Here is an 18,875-nt window from a genome sequence, read left to right on the forward strand (position 1 = left end):
CGGTTGATCCCGAGTCAACGAAAGTGTTGTCTAGTTGCCTAACTATGTGAAGTGCATGACAAGACACATGAAAATATGACTTAGACTACGATCGAAATCGAATACTTCGTTTCGCCTATTAACTATGCGAAGTGTTTGATAAGAAACATGAAAATACGATCGAAACGATAATCGAAATAAATGAACATCAATTTATAATCAAAACATATTAAACATAATCACAAATTCATCCCATTTCATCTCATATAATCAACACACTAAAGTTAGCTAAACATGGTGAACGAATAAGAAATAGAAAGAAAATGATGAGAGAATCCCCCTTTTTCGATGTGGTTCGAGGCTAAGATCATCGGAAAATATGAGTCTTTAAGGTGTAGCCAATCTCCCCTTAGCAAATTATGGGTTCCCCATAGCGACCACCATCATCTTCTCCATTTAGAACACAACCTCCATTAGAGCTAACCCTAGCTTTCTCTCTCTAGAAATTTGTAGTCCAAAATCAAACCACATGGGTAGCTAGATCATGACATGGGGAGTAAAATCCCTAAAGTTTCCGGCCAAAAAAGTGGCCGGCAACCCTGGAAAGTTCCGGTCAAAGAAGCTATGGTTCGGCCAAAACACATGGAGATTTCGGCCAAGTAAGCTACTGTTGCGGCCGTCCCTAGCTTGTGCCGAGTTGTCGCGTGCCGGCAGAGTGCGTCCCGTGCATGAGGAGCTACAACCCGTGCTATGTGAGCTATCCCGAGCAGCTTCAAGTCCGGCCAAACTCGTGTTGTTCGCGCCGGAGCTGCTGATGTCCGTCCCGATCTCCTTTGGCCCGAGCCGGTACTTGCTACTGCTATTGTCCCCTTGTGTTGCAGCAGTCCCGAGCCGGCCCTCCTCCTTCTTCCTTCTCTCTTTCTAGCTCTCAACCCAACCAAACCCTTCAAACTCAAGAACCCTAAAATCCTAAGTTGTAGCCTCCTTCTCTCTCTTTTTAGCGTTCCTCTTGCCTTCTTTCCAAGGTAGAAGATGATGAATAGTAGATTAGACTACTAAAACCCTAGGGTCCCTTGACTTAGTCAACTCATTTAGACTTTGTTGACTTGGATCCATAAAGAAAGGGTGCTCATAAAATCTTCCTTGTCATTCTTCTTTAGACTCTTGGGCTTTGATCCAGAAACCAAGAGGGTGCCTCCATCCTTATCTCTACATCTTCAAATTCTCACGAAGGACTAAAATACACTCGGACTTCTTTCTTCCATAACTTTCCCGTTCGAACTCCGGATTGACTTCCGTTTTCACCGTCGGACTCGTCATTGACTCCACTTGTCATTTGATTTGCTTGAAATCTTTTTCTCTCATTTTGGGCACATGAAATGATAGTGACAATTCGTTCCCTTTATTCCGATTTACATGTTTATCTCCAAAAATGATACCTAACAAGAAAACACACATAAAATATTATTGATAACACTCGAAAAGGACTAATTAGTCTAAGTTAGGCGCTCCAAATGTGACATTTTCGTGTCACATCAATGCCCATTAAACGTGCACTGGATTCAGGATTCTACGTCGCAAATATTCTAAAGCTAATGTTCAAGCAATGTTTTAATGACACTGAGCAAAAAATCCATTGCATATAACAAGCTGAGTACAATATTAACAAACAAATTTCTATTATATAAAAAAACATCCTCATGTTTACATTGATGATATAAATCTAGAAAGAGCATTAGATATGCAATGCTACAAAATCTAAAGGTTCCAGTATAAGGCAAATAACATAGAAGATCAGCTGCAAGTATCGTTCTTCATTGTTGGACTTGAAGCATCTGCAAGTAGTAATACTATTGCCGGTAAAAATAAGTCATGGGCTGAAAGATTGGTATAATTGAGCCAACTCCTAACAGGAGATATCAACATACAAAGAACGCAGCAGGTCAGGTAACAAAATGATGGAGACTACCACCTTACTCAAATTGAGAACGAAATGACTGAGGTAATGATGACATTAACAGCAACCCTGAACGGACTTGAAGATTAGCTGCAAGCAGTAGTGCGCTTTCCTTTTCACCTGGGATTGAACTGTAAGAGAACCAATCCAATTCTCTTCGAATAGCCAAGTGAAAAACTTCAAATCGAATACATGTTGAAGATTAGCTGCAAATAGTAAACCATAGTATTTAGTTTAGTAAATTAGTATGAGTATGTCGTTCAAAATTGCGATTGCAACTTAGCCGAAAATGACATTGAAATACCTGTAGTTTGCAAGAGGTTAAACATGATAGATGAAAATCTATTAATGTTACATGTCCATTTGTCTGGAGTAAAACCCTTTTGGTTTTCAAATATCTATACATGATACCTGAACTGTGAAATAATCAAACATAAATCACGACAGTGGTTTGACATAATCTAATCATGCAAATTACAACAAATGACTCGAGGTTTGACTCAATGTTCGAAAATACGTTTTTAAGCCTCGAAGCGGTGGACTCTCAAAAAGCGAAGCGGTGCATCGAAGCGTATGCCTTGATGCGTAAAATACGTAGTTTTATATATGTATAGAAAAGTAACTTCAAAGAGTGTAAAAACATAACATGACATAATTTTACTACCAATTTACCATTATAAAGTCGCAAGGGCTTCATAAACAAAAAACAAGAGTTTCATCGTCATAAACTCGTAGCTCATACCACTTAAGCAAACCAAAAAACGAAAATAAAGTCATGTTGTCCAACATCTCAAACAAAAACAAAAGAGTTTTTCTTTTCAAAATTCAATGTAGTGCATCATCTCCTAACGAGACCATCATCCAAGGATGTTTTCATCTTCGTCATCACTAGTTCCATCACCATCTTCGTTGCTTTTAACAACTTGATCATTTTCTTCATCAGACAAGAAATCTCCCCACTCATGTTCTTCCTCATCTACCAACTCCATGGGTGCTTTTCCGTTCTTTTTTCCTATTTCAAAGAATAAAAAACATGAACTCAAAATAAAAAACTCAATAATAACAACTGAGATACTATTACTAAGTTATATAATTACCTCCATCTTTTCTTCCCTTTTTACTCGATCCTCCCTTCTTTCTAATGGGTTGGCTGGGTTCCTTTCTTTTCTCTACTACTTGTGGCATTTCTTCAGAGGATTCTCCAATCGCCTTTTGAAGATTATTGATATCCAACTCATCAAGATTTTTCTCCCAATTACTAGTAATAATACTAGTATCCTCATTTTCATGGACAAGCCATTCATCCTCACAATCTATCTCATCAACAACTAACACATCTTCTTCTTTTCGATTCCTCTTTCTTAATTGTTTGGCCCTTAGTCTCTTGTTGTACATGACGAAAGCTAAAGCATTTAACTTTGTTGTACCCAATCTGTTTTTCTTCTTTGTATGAATCTACAAATTCCATTGAATCCCATGCCAATTATTAATTATACGATTCTTGTGAATGTCTAGTAACTTGAATTTAGCTTAACTTAAGTATTATATGGCATTTTACCTGATTAAAGGTTGACCAATTTCTTTCGCACGCGGACGAGGTACTTGTCAAACTTAATATTCTAACGGCAAACTTCATCAATATAGGTGTCTCCACGCCATAAGCTGCCCACCAACGTGCTACCAAAAGACAATTATGAAGTAGTTTAATAAACATAAACTACGATGAAGTGTAAAGACAAGCAATATAAGATATGGACATTACCAGGTGTTCTCCTCAGCCTAGTTGCCTCTGGACGACCAAATAATCCTTCTCTTGCTACATATTTGTCAAGTTCTACATGAGCCTCACTTCTATCATCTTTATTTGGAATTAGTTTGCCCATACAATTATAAAGTCCGTTTGAGACTTCTAAATGTCTCGAGAAATTAGGCTCATATCGAAATTGAGGGTCTAAGAAATATGTTGCAGCATGAAGATCTCGATGCATTTAGAAGTCCCACTTTTCATCTATAATATCCCATATTTCTTTGTACTTCGAGAGATCATTGCCAAAATTTGTTGCAATTTCTTCCTTAGCCTTGTCCATTGCTCCATATAAAAATCCCATAAAAGGCTTATCTTCTGAATCAACAAGTCTGAGAACACCAACTAAAGGTTTTGTAGCTTTCAACGACTACACTAAACTTTGCCAAAAATTGTTATCTCTCAAAATTATTTTCTTTATAGCTTTCTCATCATCTTTCTTTGCCCATGAGCTAGTGTTCCACTATTTGGAACTAAACATAGCCTCTAAACCCCGTTTGCTTTGTAACATACTTTGTAGAGTTAGATTTGCCGTAGCAAATCGTGTTGCAGCCGGCCGAATCAACTCTCTCTTTGTGAAATCCCTCATCAAAGCGAGCACCCAACCATGATTATATATGAAATTACTCACCTGTTTCGCTTTTCGATAAGCATTTGCAAGTTGAGGTAATTTGTAGATCTTCTCAAGCATCAAGTCAATACAATGGGCAGCACATGGAGTCTAATACAAACACTTCCTCTTCTACATTAGTTTCTCTCCCGCCTTTTTATAAGCAGCTGCATTGTCAGTTACGACTTGGACAACATTTTCTTCTCCCACCTCCTCAACAATCTCGTCTAAAAGCTTCATTATCATATCAGCATCTTTAACTACATTAGATGCATCAACGCTTCTCAAGAAGACAGTTCCTTCTAGAGAATTAACCAAAAAATTAAGCAATTGCCTACTCCTAATGTCTGTCCAACCATCAGACATTATGGTAACACCGATAGTTGGCCACGTCTTCTTAATCTCGGCAACCATATTGGTCGTAGTTTTAACCTCTTCTTTGAGTATCCAAGTACTCAACTCATAACTTGACGGCCTTTGAAACCCACCCCCAAAATCACTAACTGAATTTAGCATATTAGCAAAAGAGGGGCTATTTGCTACATTGAAAGGTATTCCATTCTCATAGAAGAATCGACCAATATCCATGCACACTTGGTTCATCTTTTCCTTCATATTTGACGGTGGAATTACCCGTGGTTCACCCCCATCTTCCACGAAATCATCAACTGAAACGACATATGGATCAATCGAACCTCTAACCCCACGACTAGATGCTCTGGGTCTACTACTAGTAGTAGTAGAAGTATGATTTGAACCTTGATCTTCCCGTGCATCTCTGTAATAAGCTCCATCAGTGGCTATAGAAAGTTCTCTTGATCGGTATGCTTTTGCCTAACCCCTTTAGCCATATGTAGTTTGATTTCTTCTTTTACCTCGGGAGGTACCTGATCACATGGTTGACTATCTTGATGGTTACCGGCAAGGTGATTCTTCAATCTTGTCACTCTTCTCGTTATCTTCTTCGCACAAAACTTACATTTAAAATAAGTGTAAGCTTTACCATTAACACTCGGTCCTTCAATTCGAATTCCATACTTACGACCAGTATCAATACTCTTTGAAGTCTTCGACCTACCCATTCTAACGCCCTACATAACAAATCAAACAACAATATACAAATCAAACAACAATATACAAATCAAAGTATCAAACAACTATTACTAACACAATTAACACATATCGAACAACTATTACTATTTACTACCACATTACACATACACTATAAGAGTGTATAAGTATAACAGTAAGTCAGTAAGAAAATCGAGAGAAAGAGAGAAGAAACTTATAACTACTAATGAAAACCTATTTAGTATTAGTTAGTCTAACACATATTTAGTATTTCTTCATAAACATAATAATATTAGTATTACTATGAAAACCTAGGAAGAAATCGAGAGAATGACTGAATGAGTATGATTTATGAAAACCTAGAGAGAGAGAGAAGAAAACCTAGAGAGAGAAGAAAATCGAGAGAAAGAAGGAAAACCTAGAGAGAGAGAAGAAAATCGAGAGAAAGAGAGAAAACCTAAAGAGAAAGAAAAGAAAATCTAGAGAAAGAGAGAAGAAAATCGAGACATACCTGTTGTTTACTTGTTTTGGTTGCTGCTTGAGTACTTCCAGTTCGTAGAGAGAGAGAGAACGAAGGAAAAAAAACCCTAACAATCCCTCTATTTTATCCCAAAATTTCTAAATACACACCAATGGGGTGAAGCGTACGCTTTGTACGCTTTGTACGCTTTGATGCGTACAGCCCCGACTCATACGCTTCGGGTTAAGAAAGCACACGAGTTGATTTTGCTGTAAAAAGCGTACAACTCAATACGGTGGGGTTACGCATCGAAGCGAAGCGCGCCTCGATGCGCCCGCTTCAATCGCATTTTCAAACATTGGTTTGACTTACACCATAAACCATGACAGTGGTACTTTAACAAGTAAATGTGAAAGTACCGAATCTAATCCGTAGAATAACTTATATGTGGTTAATCACCTCCTAACTAAAAATCATTGGAAGAGAAAAGATTGACATGATGAGCTTGCTGAAAATTTGAAATGAAACCTTACTTGTTTGAACTTAGATGTCATATGATGGCATTTGGAAGCAAGGTTTTAAAAAACAGCCGTATCGTACGCCTCGAGGCGCGCATCGAGGCAAGGCGGTCCCGAGGCGCCTCGAGGCGTACGTTTTTTCGTTCAGAAAAAGGCATTATTTTTAGTCGTCTTCTCCTACTTTTCTTGTTGGTTGATTGCTTGCTGCTACAAGCCAGACCCTCTCTACTTCTTTAGTCATCTTCTATCTCTTCTACTTTTTGGCAAGGGTTTCTCTCTCTACAATTTTGAGTCTCTGACTTCTTCTGCTTTTATTGTTGCTATCCTGCTACATGTACCATCTTCTATCTCTTCTTCTACTTTTACTGTCGCTAGCCTGCTACATGTACCAATTCTCTGTCTAGTTTTTAATTGTTTGCTACAATATATACTTTCTAGTTTTACTATTTTCAAGTTTTAATATATTTTATGGTATTTAAGTACAAAAACTTGTTATGATATATTTTTACATTGTTGATGAGAGTTTTTTTTTTATGTTTAGGTCGTCGGCCGGAAAAATTTTCAGCCAGCGGCATTCGCCGGAAAAGACAAGGATGAGTTGGGGAGAGAGAGAGATGTGAGTTGAAGAGAGAGGTGAGGTGGAGAGAGAGATGTGAGGTGGAAGTGAGGTGGAATTTCATGTGTTATAATTAACTTTATTTTGAAAAAATATATATAAGAAGGGTACTTATGACATCTACACTAAAAAAAGAGGGACATATTTGAATTTGTGAAAAATAGGAGTCATAAAGGAAGTTGGTCACAAAGTGGGGGGGCAAATAAGAATTAACTCATTTATTTATGCGCATTCTCAATGCGGTTGGGGAATACAATCCCAAATTTACCGAAAGAATTGATGCAATGGGCCAAAAGGGATTGACACCTCATCAAAAAATTACATTTGTAATGAGGATGCTTGCATATGGAGGTCCTACCGATTCACAGGACGAATATCGTCTGATTGGTAAGTCTACAGTCATTGACTCTTTAAAAGAATTTGTAATAGGAGTTATCCATGTCTTCGGTCCTAAATACTTGAGGGATCCGAATGAGTCAAACATATCTAGACTCCTAGCACTTGGTGAATCACAAGGATTTCCTGGAATGCTAGGAATATTGATTGTATGCATTGGTAGTGGAATAAATGCCTTGTCTCATGGCACGGAACCTACACTGGCCATGTCAAAACCCCAACTATCATCTTAGAAGCAGTTGCATCGTCAGATCTCCATATATGGCGTGCATTTTTGTGATGTCTGGATTCTGCAATGACATTAATGTTCTTGAACGTTCACCAGTTTTTGATAAATTGTTAATGGGTGAGAATCCCCCGGTTATTTATGTAGTTAATGGCACACAGCATGATATGAGTTACTATCTCGCTGATCGGATATACCCTCAATGGGGTACTTTAGTTAAAACTATTTCTAATCCATATCGCCCGAAAGAAGCATACTTTGTCAAAAGACAAGATTCGGTCCGAAAAGACGTTGAACGAGTTTTTGGTGTACTGCAAGCACGTTGGGGAATTATTCGGGGACCGTCACGTTGGTGGGATGCAAATACCATGAGTGATATTATGAAGGCATGTATCATAATGCATAACATGATTATTGAAGACGAGGGACCAAATGCTTCAACCAATGTTGAGGGATGTGAAATGGTTCAGATACGTCGTGGAGAAAATTTACTGGACGAAGTGCTTGAACGTATTGGTCAAGTTAGAAGCCAGGAAATTCATACTCGGTTGAAGGCAGATCTTGTTGAACACTTGTGAAATACGAGATCTAACGATGACAATGAAGAGATTTGGTCGTTGGATTGTTAGTAGTGTATGTTGGATTATTAATGCAAAAGTTGGATTGTTAATGTATTTGTATTATTAGTGTTTGAGTATTTAATTTTTTTTTTTTAATTAAGATAATTTATATTTTAAAAAAATTTAAAAAGAAAATTGGAGCGTTGGACTCAAATCCAACGGCCAAGATGAAGCCCAGCATGACCGTTGGGAGTCCCCAACGGTCATGTTGGGCAGACTTCAGTCGACCCTGATGTTAGGGTCAACTGAAGTCGTCGGTTAGGACTCAGCGTTTTGTATTTTTAACGGCCAGGCATCTTGGGTGTTTTAGGTCGCTATTTGTCTCTAATTTAAAGTTATTTTTGTTCCCCAAGATCACTCCTTTTTGGTTTTATATTGGTTGGTTGTTAAGTGGTTGATATCACACTTCTCATGTTTAGGAGATCCTTATATCAAAGACTTCATTATAAGTTTATACTACCATCAATCAAAAATAACAACAAAAAATGCCTGATACCTCCAATTCTGTTCATCTCAAATATGTGAAACTAGGTTTTCAGTTCCTTATAAACAACTTTCTCACATTTCTCCTCATACCCATAATGGCTACATCTTTCATGAAACTAATTCCTTTGGTCCAAGAAGAATTACTAAACCTAAGTCATGTTCAAATTCTTTCTTCTTTACTCCTCATAACTACAATCACAACTCTGTATTTTATATCCAAACCAAGATCAATCTACCTTGTTGATTATACTCTTTATAGACCATCTGTTACATTTAGAGTTCCTTACTCGACATTCATGGAACACTCAAGACTCAACAATATCTCTGATCCACAAAGTGTTCATTTCCAAATGAGAATTCTTGAAAGATCAGGTCTTGGTGAAGAAACTTGTTTACCACCTGCAAATCGTTATATCCCACCTAAACCATCTATGGAAGATTCAATACTTGAAGCTCAATCAATTATTTTTTCGGTCACGGATTTGCTTATTAAAAAGACAGGTATTCATCCAAAAGACATTGATATATTGGTTTTAAATTGTGGTATGTTTTCGCCAACCCCGTCGATGTCTGCTATGGTAGTAAACAAGTACAAAATGAGGAGTAATATAAAGAGTTTTAATCTATCTGGTATGGGTTGTAGTGCTGGTCTAATATCGATCGATTTAGCTCGAAATTTATTACTAGTCCATCAAAATTCTTATGCTTTAGTCATAACTTTAGAGGTAATAACTCCTAGTTATTACAGTGGAAAACAGAGATCTATGCTTTTACCGAACTGTTTATTTAGAATGGGTGGTGCAGCTATACTTCTATCAAACCGTGGAATCGAAAAATCACGTTCGAAGTATAATTTACTTCATGTTGTTAGAACCCATAAAGGATCAGATGATATAGCATATAAATGTGTTTATGAAGAAGAAGATCCCCAAGGCATCAAAGGTGTTTCACTTTCGAAAAATTTGAGGACAATAGCTAGTGAAGCTCTAAGATCAAATTTAACAACTATAGGACCTCTTGTTCTTCCTGCATCTGAAAAACTTCTCTTTTTGTACACCCTTGTCATTCAAAGAGTCTTAAACCCTAAAAGGGGACCTTATATACCTAATTTTAAGAAAGCATTCGAGCATTTTTGTATCCATGCAGGTGGAAAAGCTGTTATAAACGAGTTACAGAAGAAACTTGAGTTATCAGAACAACATGTCGAAGCTTCAAGGATGACGCTTCATCGTTTTGGTAATACATCTTCATCTTCTTTATGGTATGAACTTGGTTATATTGAAGCTAAAGGAAGGATGAAGAAAGGTGATAGGGTTTGGCAAATTGCATTCGGAAGTGGGTTTAAATGTAATAGTGCAGTTTGGAGATGTAATAAGGCTATTGAAAAAGATAGTGATAGTCCATGGTTTGATTGTATTGATAGGTATCCTGTTGAAATTCCTGACATTGTTAAATTTTAGCTATATTTCTCTTATCTAATCCAAATATGAATTTGGGTGGATCAGTCTACTTCTAAAGCAATGGTAAACTAAGTCCATTGTATAATTATGTGATGAGTTTCTAAGCTAATCCATATGTTTATTAATGGAGGTCTTGCTTTTACAATTTTAAAATATTAAAATTAACTGGAAGTGATGTCAAGAAGTCTGAACATCTCCAGTACAAAACTCTAGCCTCACTTGTGACTATAGCAGATACCAATATTGTTTCTGCTTCTAACACTAAAAGCTTATACCTACGGTCCAGATCCTACACTCTCTCACGAGCGATGTGGAACTATCACAGTCTCTCACTCTGGGCGACGAGCCGTCCTCTGCTCTAATACCATTTGTGAAGTCCCAAACTTCAGTAGTTACTGATATTGTCCCCGTTTTAGATACCTAGACCCACCTTCACGGTAAGGTTTTTTTTATGGATTGCGAGCCCACTCAAAAGACCTTGACATTGGCAAAGACATACAATTCGTCTTACCTATCAGAGTACATAGTGACATCATAGAACCCCACATGCACAACTTTATCCTCAGTGAGTCACCACTGGCCGTGATGTGAGGTTCTACTCCACACTAGGATGCCTCAACATTGGAGAACACATGATTTGTGCTACCCGCTAAAATAAGTAGCAGTCCTGGTGTCAGACTTTATTCTAAAAGTTGGAAGCCACTGCACTTATGAGCGTACACCAGTAGTTAAGGCTCTGAACAGTCTTGTAAGCCATGCGGGACTATCACAATCCCCTATCCTCCGCAACAAGTTGTTCTTAACTCTTATACCATTTGTTATACCCCACGCGTCCATTATTCCCCCCTTTCTATTGTCTATTGGGTTGATTTCTAAGTCTCATGCCTCCAAATTATCGTTTCCCTTGGCCGAACTTCTTAAAATTCATTAGAGAACTTAAACATTTCCAAGACCTTACTAGAAGTTTAGAATACAATGAATGAAATGAACAACTTTTCTTTAGTTTTTCTGACACATTTTTCTTATCTTAATGAGTTGTCCGAGGCAATCTTACAATGAAAAACCAAACAAATTTGAAACCAAAAATTTCATAGTGAAAATTTGACACACAACAAATTAAATTTACACATTAAATTTGGGTTAGAACCCCTCTTTTAGGAGCAACAAATTTGAAACCAAAAATTTCATAGTGAAAATTTGACACACAACAAATTAAATTTACACATTAAATTTGGGTTAGAACCCCTCTTTTAGGAGCCTCTTGGAGTTCGGCACCCAACAAGCTTCCGAAATGAGATGGTAGCCCTACATTTGTGAAGCCTTTTGGGTTTGCTCTCTTTTAATGAGATGGCAGCCCTACATTTGAAGCCTCTCTTGGAGTTTGCTCTTAAAAGATATTTATAGAGTAGTCAAAACCTTAAAGCTGTAGTCTGATTCTCTACCCAGTTTTGTAATAGACAAGCAAAGAGTTTCAACATAAAGAGACAAGATTGTTCTCTAACAAGATAATACATCAAGTTAGAAAACTAAGCGTGCCGAGAGGGGAAAAAACGAATGGAGGTTTCTCAGTAGAGGATATCTTCCTTGTTAATGATAGAAACTTCTGAAACCTTTTCACAACGAAACTAATACTTGTTCAACATAAAAAAAAATGTAAGAGCGAGAAGCGCAAAGAAAAATTCAAAGAAGAAAGATTTATTTAGGTTCGGATGCCATCATTCCATTTTCGTTCCAACCGTAACTTCTGTGATCTCCTGCAAGAAAGGTGTAACTGGAAATCTAGAGGAAACTTTAAAAAGCTCAGCTCTTCCAAGTACAAAAACAACAATTGTTCTTCAAAGACCAACATAATTCCTGTTTATCATAAAGTCGTCTATCTAGAATGAAATTCAAATAAAGAAAACTCTAAAATGTTTGTATGGGTGAATGCCAATTAGCTAGTCCCATTCCATAAACACTTTAAGACATGCATCTTAGTCGTTCATAATTTAACCCTAGAGAGCAAACACCCATAATAGCCCCTGAAGATCGAGGATATTATATGTTACAAAAATGCCTAACAGACTTAGTATTGGTAAGGAGCTTGCTGATACAAACCTTGCTGCTCGGCAACTGGTTGGTAAAGGCTTCCTTCTTGAACGCCTTGTTGTGCTAACCCTTGTTCAGAGCCTTGTAGAGGGCTTTGTTGTAGGCCTTGCTGGTAAGGGGCTTGCTGGTAAGAAGCTTGCTGCGACACTTGTTGGTAAGTGGCTTGCTGAGTGGCATGTTCATAATGGGGTTGTTGAGACCCGTAATCATAAGGGGTTTGTTGTGCTCCTTGCTCGTAGAGGGCTTGCTCTGCACCTTGTCCGTAAGGTGTCTCCTGAGGAGCTTGTTGATACGCGCCTTGCTGGTACGGTGCTTGCTGAGGGGTTTGTTGGTAAGGGGCTGGAGCATGTTGGTAAGGGGCTGGAGCTTGCTGGTAAGGGGCTTGCTGAGGGGGTTGTTGTTGGTGCGAATTGAAGTTATTTACGACAGAAGATATGTAAGCTTGGAGAAGACTCTGTGCCGCATTCATTTGCTCAGAAGACCCACGGATCTCAACAGTGCACTCTGAACCATTCGTAGGATTGTTCAATTTTACTTTAGCTCCAGACATCTGAAATTCAGAAACATACAAGACGAGTCAAAATTCATAGACACAGTCATACAGGGCCTTTGTGATCGATAGAGTTTCTATTTAATACAACTTATAATGGAATATCGAACGTGTTCATGGAGATACTAAACAACTAATGGTTCAGCCCTTCAGCACAAATTAGAAATAATACCTGGCCTATATTAGCAATGTTGCTTCCACCTGCTGCAAGAACAGGACCAACTGCACCATTTGGAATTGTTATCTCCATACAATGGTCAATTGTTTGATAACTGGATAACAAAAAATATTAGCCGTCAGAGGCCCATAGCCAAAATAAAGAATGATTTTGTTTGCTTCTGATTAAGCAAGATAATCAAAGAACTGATGCTTAAAATAGAACAACTTGGAGGGTGTCAGTGACAATACCCAGGAGTAGCTGGTGGTGGCCGAACTGGATAACTAGGAGGTTCATACTCTGGTACACCACCCTTCAAGGAAGAACCATATTAGCAATTGAACATAAGGAAAAAAAAAAGGACTCATATTTTAAGAATTGCTCTGTAATTGTTCGTAATTTAACATGCATGTGTTTTGCATGAACCATTCAGTTCTTCACTATTCAAGGCATACGATTCAAGGGATCAACAACAAATTGATTTTTGGGGCTCAGTTCTGAAAATTTTCTAACAAGCAGTACAGCAACTAGTTAGAAGTATTTTTCTGCTACTCACTGTTTATTTTTTTCATGAAATTTCATAAAAGGTTGCTTCTCATTGCGTGGTTGCCTTAGTGTTTTTAATTTTTAGTTTTCAGATGTGAAATCTGAATTAAACCTCAATTGAGAATTCTGATTCTTGTTTTTTCTTTAACAAAATCTGAAGTGGTGGCTGAATGCGCAAAATTGCTGAAAGGGCTGATCAAAGGGTCACTTAGACTTTAAAACAAGTCCAAAATGGAAGCCGCAAATGGGAATCGTATGCCCGTGAAATCTAGAAAAGCGCTTCACTATCTACATCTTTATCTTTGTCACTTCACCACAACCGACCACAACCGACCACACCGGGGACCAGCACCATCACAATCTCTCTCTCTCTCTTCTTTAGGAAAGATCTGAACAAAGGGGTGATGAATCAAAGAAAAGATGGTAATGATGTGGATGATGAACTTAGAAGAAAAAAACAGATAAAAAAGAAATTAGCAATTTCTTCTCTCCCCATTCAGGGATAAGTTCAACAAAATCCCCAACAACAACAATCATAACAGCACTCCTATTACCTCATCTTCTTCTGATGCCACAAACCAAATCATCCTCATCGATATCTTTTAAGACTATTAGTCATGGTTCCCACTTGTGCTATCTAAGAAAATCCTGAATTACTTCGGCTCATCAAAAGACTCTCTGACAAGCGACCCCAGTAGTCCTTTCTCTGATCATCTCTGTAAATCCAAAACTGTTTGTTTGACCCTCGCCAGCTATAGAGAGGGTTTCCTACGCTCGTTCGGCTTATTCAACCCTCGCCAGATCTGGCGAGGGTTTCCTCGGCTTGTTCAACCTTCGCCAGATCTGGCGAGGGTTTCCTCGGCTTGTTCAACCCTCACAGGATCTGGCGAGAGTTCTATGATCGAACAAGAGAGAGAGAGAGAACAGCGGAGGAGGGAGCGCAGGATAGGAAAGAGAGAAAGGAGAAGGGAAGAGAGGGATCGAAAGAGGTCATTCACTCACAAGTAAGGGTATAAGTGTCAAAATAAAATATCAGACAACAAATACAACAATCTCAATTGGAAAACAAGCAGTCTAACTTATAAAACGATTCAACCAATTCCAGATTCAGATAATTAAGATTTAGACGATTCAGATTCAGACAAACAAACAAACACAACCTGGGTATTTTTTGACATGAAATGATGGAATTCATCTCACAATTCTCAAGAAATGCATTGCCATGCATGCTTACATGACTTAAATGTTAGACAGTATCGCCCACACCTACAGGGCGCGGTTATATGTAGTACATAAATATATCTAATACGTATGTAGGATACACTTATTTAAGGTGGGTGATTTGGGGAAATAAGAAAAAGGGGGCATCAAAAATGAAATAAAGCATTCGGAAAGCATGCATCTCCACTCAACATAGCAAGAAATAAATAACATACCTGCATATCATATGCACTGGAACTCCCAGCTCCACGCATGCCAGATGGAGGTACTCCTCTTTCATAGAAGCTCTCAGGAGGACCATATCCCCTGAAAGGCCTCGGAGGGAGAGGCTCAGCTGCAGCACTTACACCCTCAAGGCTTCTCGCTCTTAGCCTTGATGCAATCTCTGCCAAAGCATCTCTAGCAACATTTACGTTTCCAGCTATCTATATGATTAAGACACATCAGGAACTAATTATCAGAGAACTAACATATAAATTACATTTAGGAATGCTGGTGCATCTCAATGCCAATTGCGTTATAGGCATTAATGCATTATGCTAACAACTTCACCTGCACAAGCTCTTCATCATTTGACGCACAGGGGGGCTTTCCTTCCTTGGAGATGATACGTATGTCTGCTCTGGTTCGCCTCCTCATCTCATTAATTATATGACCTCCCTGACCAAGTAGGCACCCAACCTTACTTGATGGAACCAAAAGTCTTGTAACAAGGTTACCCTTTTCGCCAATCTCATTTGTTTTGCTCTGAAGCAGAAGAATCGCCTCAATAGTTTGAGATCTTGGGTCCCAAGGAGCCTGGAAATGATTAAGATATGAAAACAGTTAGCAATTCTCTTTGTGGTCAAGAGTTCAGAAGAAAGCATTCAAATCAGAAGAAATTGATCGAATGTCATATCTAACGAGATGGACAGATATTACAAGTTTGGTATTGAACTTTGAGAAGTGTATGAGATATTCGCTTAGCACAGAGGTATAAAATTTACTTCATATGATGAGACAATAATCACACGCTCGTCTGCCTCTTGTGCTGTATCTGCAACATGAATGCTAGCCCCTGTCTCTTGCTGGAGCTGATTTACATTACTGCCTCCCTTGCCAATCACCCCACCAATTTTCTCAGCTGAGCACAAAATTTTCATGGAAAACTCATCTGATGTTTTCCCATTATTTGCAGGGGGGGCACCATTGAAACCACCTCGCCCGTATCTAGATGGCTCATTTCCAAATCCTCTGTCCCACGGCATTGGCGGTGGAACATCTCCAGGCCGGTGAGACCACCCACGGTTTCCTTGTGGCAACATGGGAGGACCTCGTGGATAAAAATCTGGCCCACCAGCAGCCATAGGATAATCCATAGGGGGGCGTGGATTCTCATGCAACATAGTTGAAATGTCATATAGAGCCCTCATGGCAACAGCTGTAACTCCGGATATCTGAAAAGTGCTATGTGAAGTTAGAGTTTGCAAGGGAAGTGAAGAGCATGCAAAGAACTCGAGAGCCAATTAGCAGGTGTTTATTTGCAAATAAATAAAAAGTCTGTAAATAAGGACTTCGTATTTCTGTAATATATAAAGTATGATGCAAACAGCCATAGTCAAGTAAAATATATTTGCTCAGGCAACTATGAGGAGCACTATAGCTTGGATCCGAAATTAAGTTACACTTGTATTATGGCACCTATACAATTAATCAAACTGCAGAGACGTACATGAAGAGAAATAACATTGGGTAACCAGAAAGGTGTTTTTTTATCGTTTAGAAAATTAATAACAAACAAGAAATAGTGCCCAAAATAAGTTACCTGCACTAATTCATCAGTCGCCATAGCACAAGTGGGAAGGTTCTCTGCAGGGAGAATACGAATGTTTGCACCAGTGTTACTCCTCAAATTTTGAATAATATGTCCACCTTTACCCAAAAGACACCCAACTTGATTGCTAGGAACAAGAAGACGTGCAGTAACCACATCCTCCTCGTTGTTATCTTCATGTTCCTCCTTGCCACCATATAGATCATCATCCTCATTTATCCTTTTTTGAACTTTCAAAAGCGCATCCTGAGCAGAACAATGTGGCTCCATGGTCTCAAGTTCTTTTTCAATGGGGTCATCATTCTCAGGATCTTCAGCATCCTCTGTTGTATCCTGCATCCTAGGCTTTTTTGCTGCCGGGCTAAAGATATTAATTACTCTCTCGTCAGAGCCTGGAACAGCTTCGTCTACCTTAATCTTCGCACCAGTCTCATCTCTAAGGGCCTTAATTATGCCCCCTCCTTTTCCAATAACACTACCGATCTTTCTTATAGGACAAAGAAGGCGATAGATGGTCTCTTCTGAACCACTAGGAATTGGTGCATTTTGTTCAAAAGCAGAATTTGATCTTTTGCTTCTTTTGAAACCACCTCTTCGATCAGGTTGGAAAGGAGGACGTTTTCGAAATGAACCCGACTTGTTCTTGTTCCTAACCATATTGCAATATAAAATACTGTACGGCTTACGATGTTGAAGCAAGACAAAAGTCTGTTATGGAACAACGAAAATAAACATCACAGAAAAAAAAAATTAATTGCCCGCATATGAGAAAAATAAACAGAAACTGATCGGAACAAACAAAAATGTTGAACAAATATATTATCTTAAAAGTTTATTATATTAGTTATGCAGTTACTGAGATCCCAAGTTCACTTGATACTGTAATTAATGAAATACATTTCTTCGAGTGAGTGAAAATTTTAACCCTCTTTGTTCAATTTGTATTCGAAGAAAATTTTGAAGTTACCCACCGAAATTACACTCAAAAGTTCCAAGCTTTGGTTTAAACTTTAAACCACGCATATTATCTGACAAGAGAGAGAGAGAGAGAAAGAGATGCCCTAAAATCTTATATGTCTTGGCAGTAAGATAAATAAAGGTTTCAAGGGTTCTACATGAGAACTGACAGAAATCACTTAACTCCACCACTTTGAGCTATTAAGGTTTCAAGGGTTCTAGATTTAATGATAGGGCTTCTTTAACCGCTTCACTATGAACCAAAACTAGGGTTTACGAACATTGATCAAAAAATTCAATTTCAAGAGGTGAAACTTTTCTAATCGACATATCTGTCTACAGGTATAGTTAATTTCAAAAAAATCTGAACTTACCATCTCGATATCAAACAGACATCAAAAAGCATATAAACGAAATCGAAGATGATTGTAATAGAAAAGAGGGAAAATAAAGAGAAATAAAATCGTACGTACCAGAAGAAATTAGGTAAGATTTGTTAATGGGAGAAGCCATGAATTGAGAAAAAAAGCCCTTCTGTGTTGGTTTTGATAGTGTTGGGTTTAGAGATGTTGTTGCATATCTCTCACTCACTCTCTCTCCTTTATTTCTTTCTTCCTCTCTTTCTCTCTCTAGGGTTCGAGACTTCGAGGGATTGTGTGCTTCTTGACTTCGGTCTATGGATTTGGGAGAGACTAAAAGCGCCCGGTATAAATGCTGTAGGCACCAAAGGATTTTTTTTTTTTTTTTGGAAGATAACTTCATTGATAAACTGATAACAGTAGTGAAATACAATGCTCAAGAAGTTAAATACAAAGAAACACACCCACAACCAAAACACAAAAGGTAAAAGGTTACTGGGCCATGAATTGCTGGGCCCTTAAGTGGGCCGCAGTGTTAGCAAAGCGGTGGCAATAGCGAATTGAACTATTAGGTTGTCTAATAAATTTTGCCCTAGCTTCTGGAATCCTCTTTTTGATCCTCCAAGGAGGCTGATCCTGACCGTTCAAAATGGAGTTAATGACCAGCTGGTTATCACCCTCATATATAATGTTGAGTTGCCCTAGAGATAACCCTATTTCCAGAGCTAGCAAGGCAGCCTCTACCTCACTTTCTAATGTCGAGCTTGCATTAATCCTCCTTCCTTCACTTTTAATGATATCTCCTGTGTGGTTCTTCACAATCACCCCAACCGCTGATCTATCTACTTTGAATGCTCCGTCGAAGTTAATTTTCAAGGTATTTGCCGGAGGTGGAGTCCAAGATGATGGTGGATCTTGATCTAGATTAGCGAGGTTCCGAGATTTGAGGCTAGCTTGGTATATTATATAGTTCAGATCTAT

The 18,875-nt window shown here is 38.4% G+C and overlaps 2 protein-coding genes and 1 pseudogene across 3 annotated transcripts; 1 reads left to right on the forward strand and 2 right to left on the reverse strand.

Annotated features, from left to right (window-relative positions):
* Positions 1-2,777: 2,777 nt before the first annotated feature.
* On the reverse strand, positions 2,778-4,431 carry LOC147566274 (uncharacterized). The gene is made up of 6 exons (XM_086652136.1): positions 4,372-4,431; positions 3,938-4,110; positions 3,699-3,853; positions 3,495-3,613; positions 3,034-3,391; positions 2,778-2,948 (listed from the first exon to the last, which is right to left on the reverse strand). Exons 1-6 carry the CDS (start codon positions 4,429-4,431, stop codon positions 2,794-2,796), a joined length of 1,020 nt encoding a protein of 339 aa, XP_086508262.1. The 3' UTR covers positions 2,778-2,793.
* A 4,287-nt stretch (positions 4,432-8,718) lies between these two features.
* LOC147566275 (3-ketoacyl-CoA synthase 6 pseudogene) lies at positions 8,719-10,328 on the forward strand (annotated as a pseudogene). Its single transcript, XR_015230420.1, has one exon. The product of XR_015230420.1 is annotated as a 3-ketoacyl-CoA synthase 6 pseudogene (transcript).
* A 1,665-nt stretch (positions 10,329-11,993) lies between these two features.
* LOC147566276 (KH domain-containing protein At4g18375-like) lies at positions 11,994-18,173 on the reverse strand. Its single transcript, XM_086652774.1, has 8 exons — positions 18,009-18,173; positions 16,570-17,286; positions 15,752-16,201; positions 15,318-15,563; positions 14,981-15,190; positions 13,250-13,311; positions 13,014-13,113; positions 11,994-12,841 (listed from the first exon to the last, which is right to left on the reverse strand). The coding sequence occupies exons 2-8, from the start codon at positions 17,233-17,235 to the stop codon at positions 12,269-12,271; spliced, it is 2,307 nt and encodes a 768-aa protein (XP_086508900.1). The 5' UTR covers positions 17,236-17,286; positions 18,009-18,173; the 3' UTR covers positions 11,994-12,268.
* Positions 18,174-18,875: the final 702 nt, after the last annotated feature.

The sequence above is a fragment of the Eschscholzia californica genome, unplaced genomic scaffold, assembly GCF_041429995.1.
Source record: "Eschscholzia californica isolate CP2 unplaced genomic scaffold, dmEscCali1.0.p SCAF_1, whole genome shotgun sequence".
Taxonomy (NCBI): domain Eukaryota; kingdom Viridiplantae; phylum Streptophyta; class Magnoliopsida; order Ranunculales; family Papaveraceae; genus Eschscholzia; species Eschscholzia californica.

Coding starts and splice junctions, on each gene's coding strand:
- LOC147566274 (XM_086652136.1), bottom strand. CDS start 4,431: ATGCTTGAGAAGATCTACAAATTACCTCAACTTGCAAATGCTTATCGA. Junction 3,854..3,937: donor TGGGATATTATAGATGAAAA/GTGGGACTTCTA, acceptor TAATTTCTCGAG/ACATTTAGAAGTCTCAAACG. Junction 3,392..3,494: donor ATTGGTCAACCTTTAATCAG/GTAAAATGCCAT, acceptor TGGAATTTGTAG/ATTCATACAAAGAAGAAAAA.
- LOC147566276 (XM_086652774.1), bottom strand. CDS start 17,235: ATGGTTAGGAACAAGAACAAGTCGGGTTCATTTCGAAAACGTCCTCCT. Junction 15,564..15,751: donor TTATTGTCTCATCATATGAA/GTAAATTTTATA, acceptor AATCATTTCCAG/GCTCCTTGGGACCCAAGATC. Junction 15,191..15,317: donor ATGATGAAGAGCTTGTGCAG/GTGAAGTTGTTA, acceptor TTAATCATATAG/ATAGCTGGAAACGTAAATGT.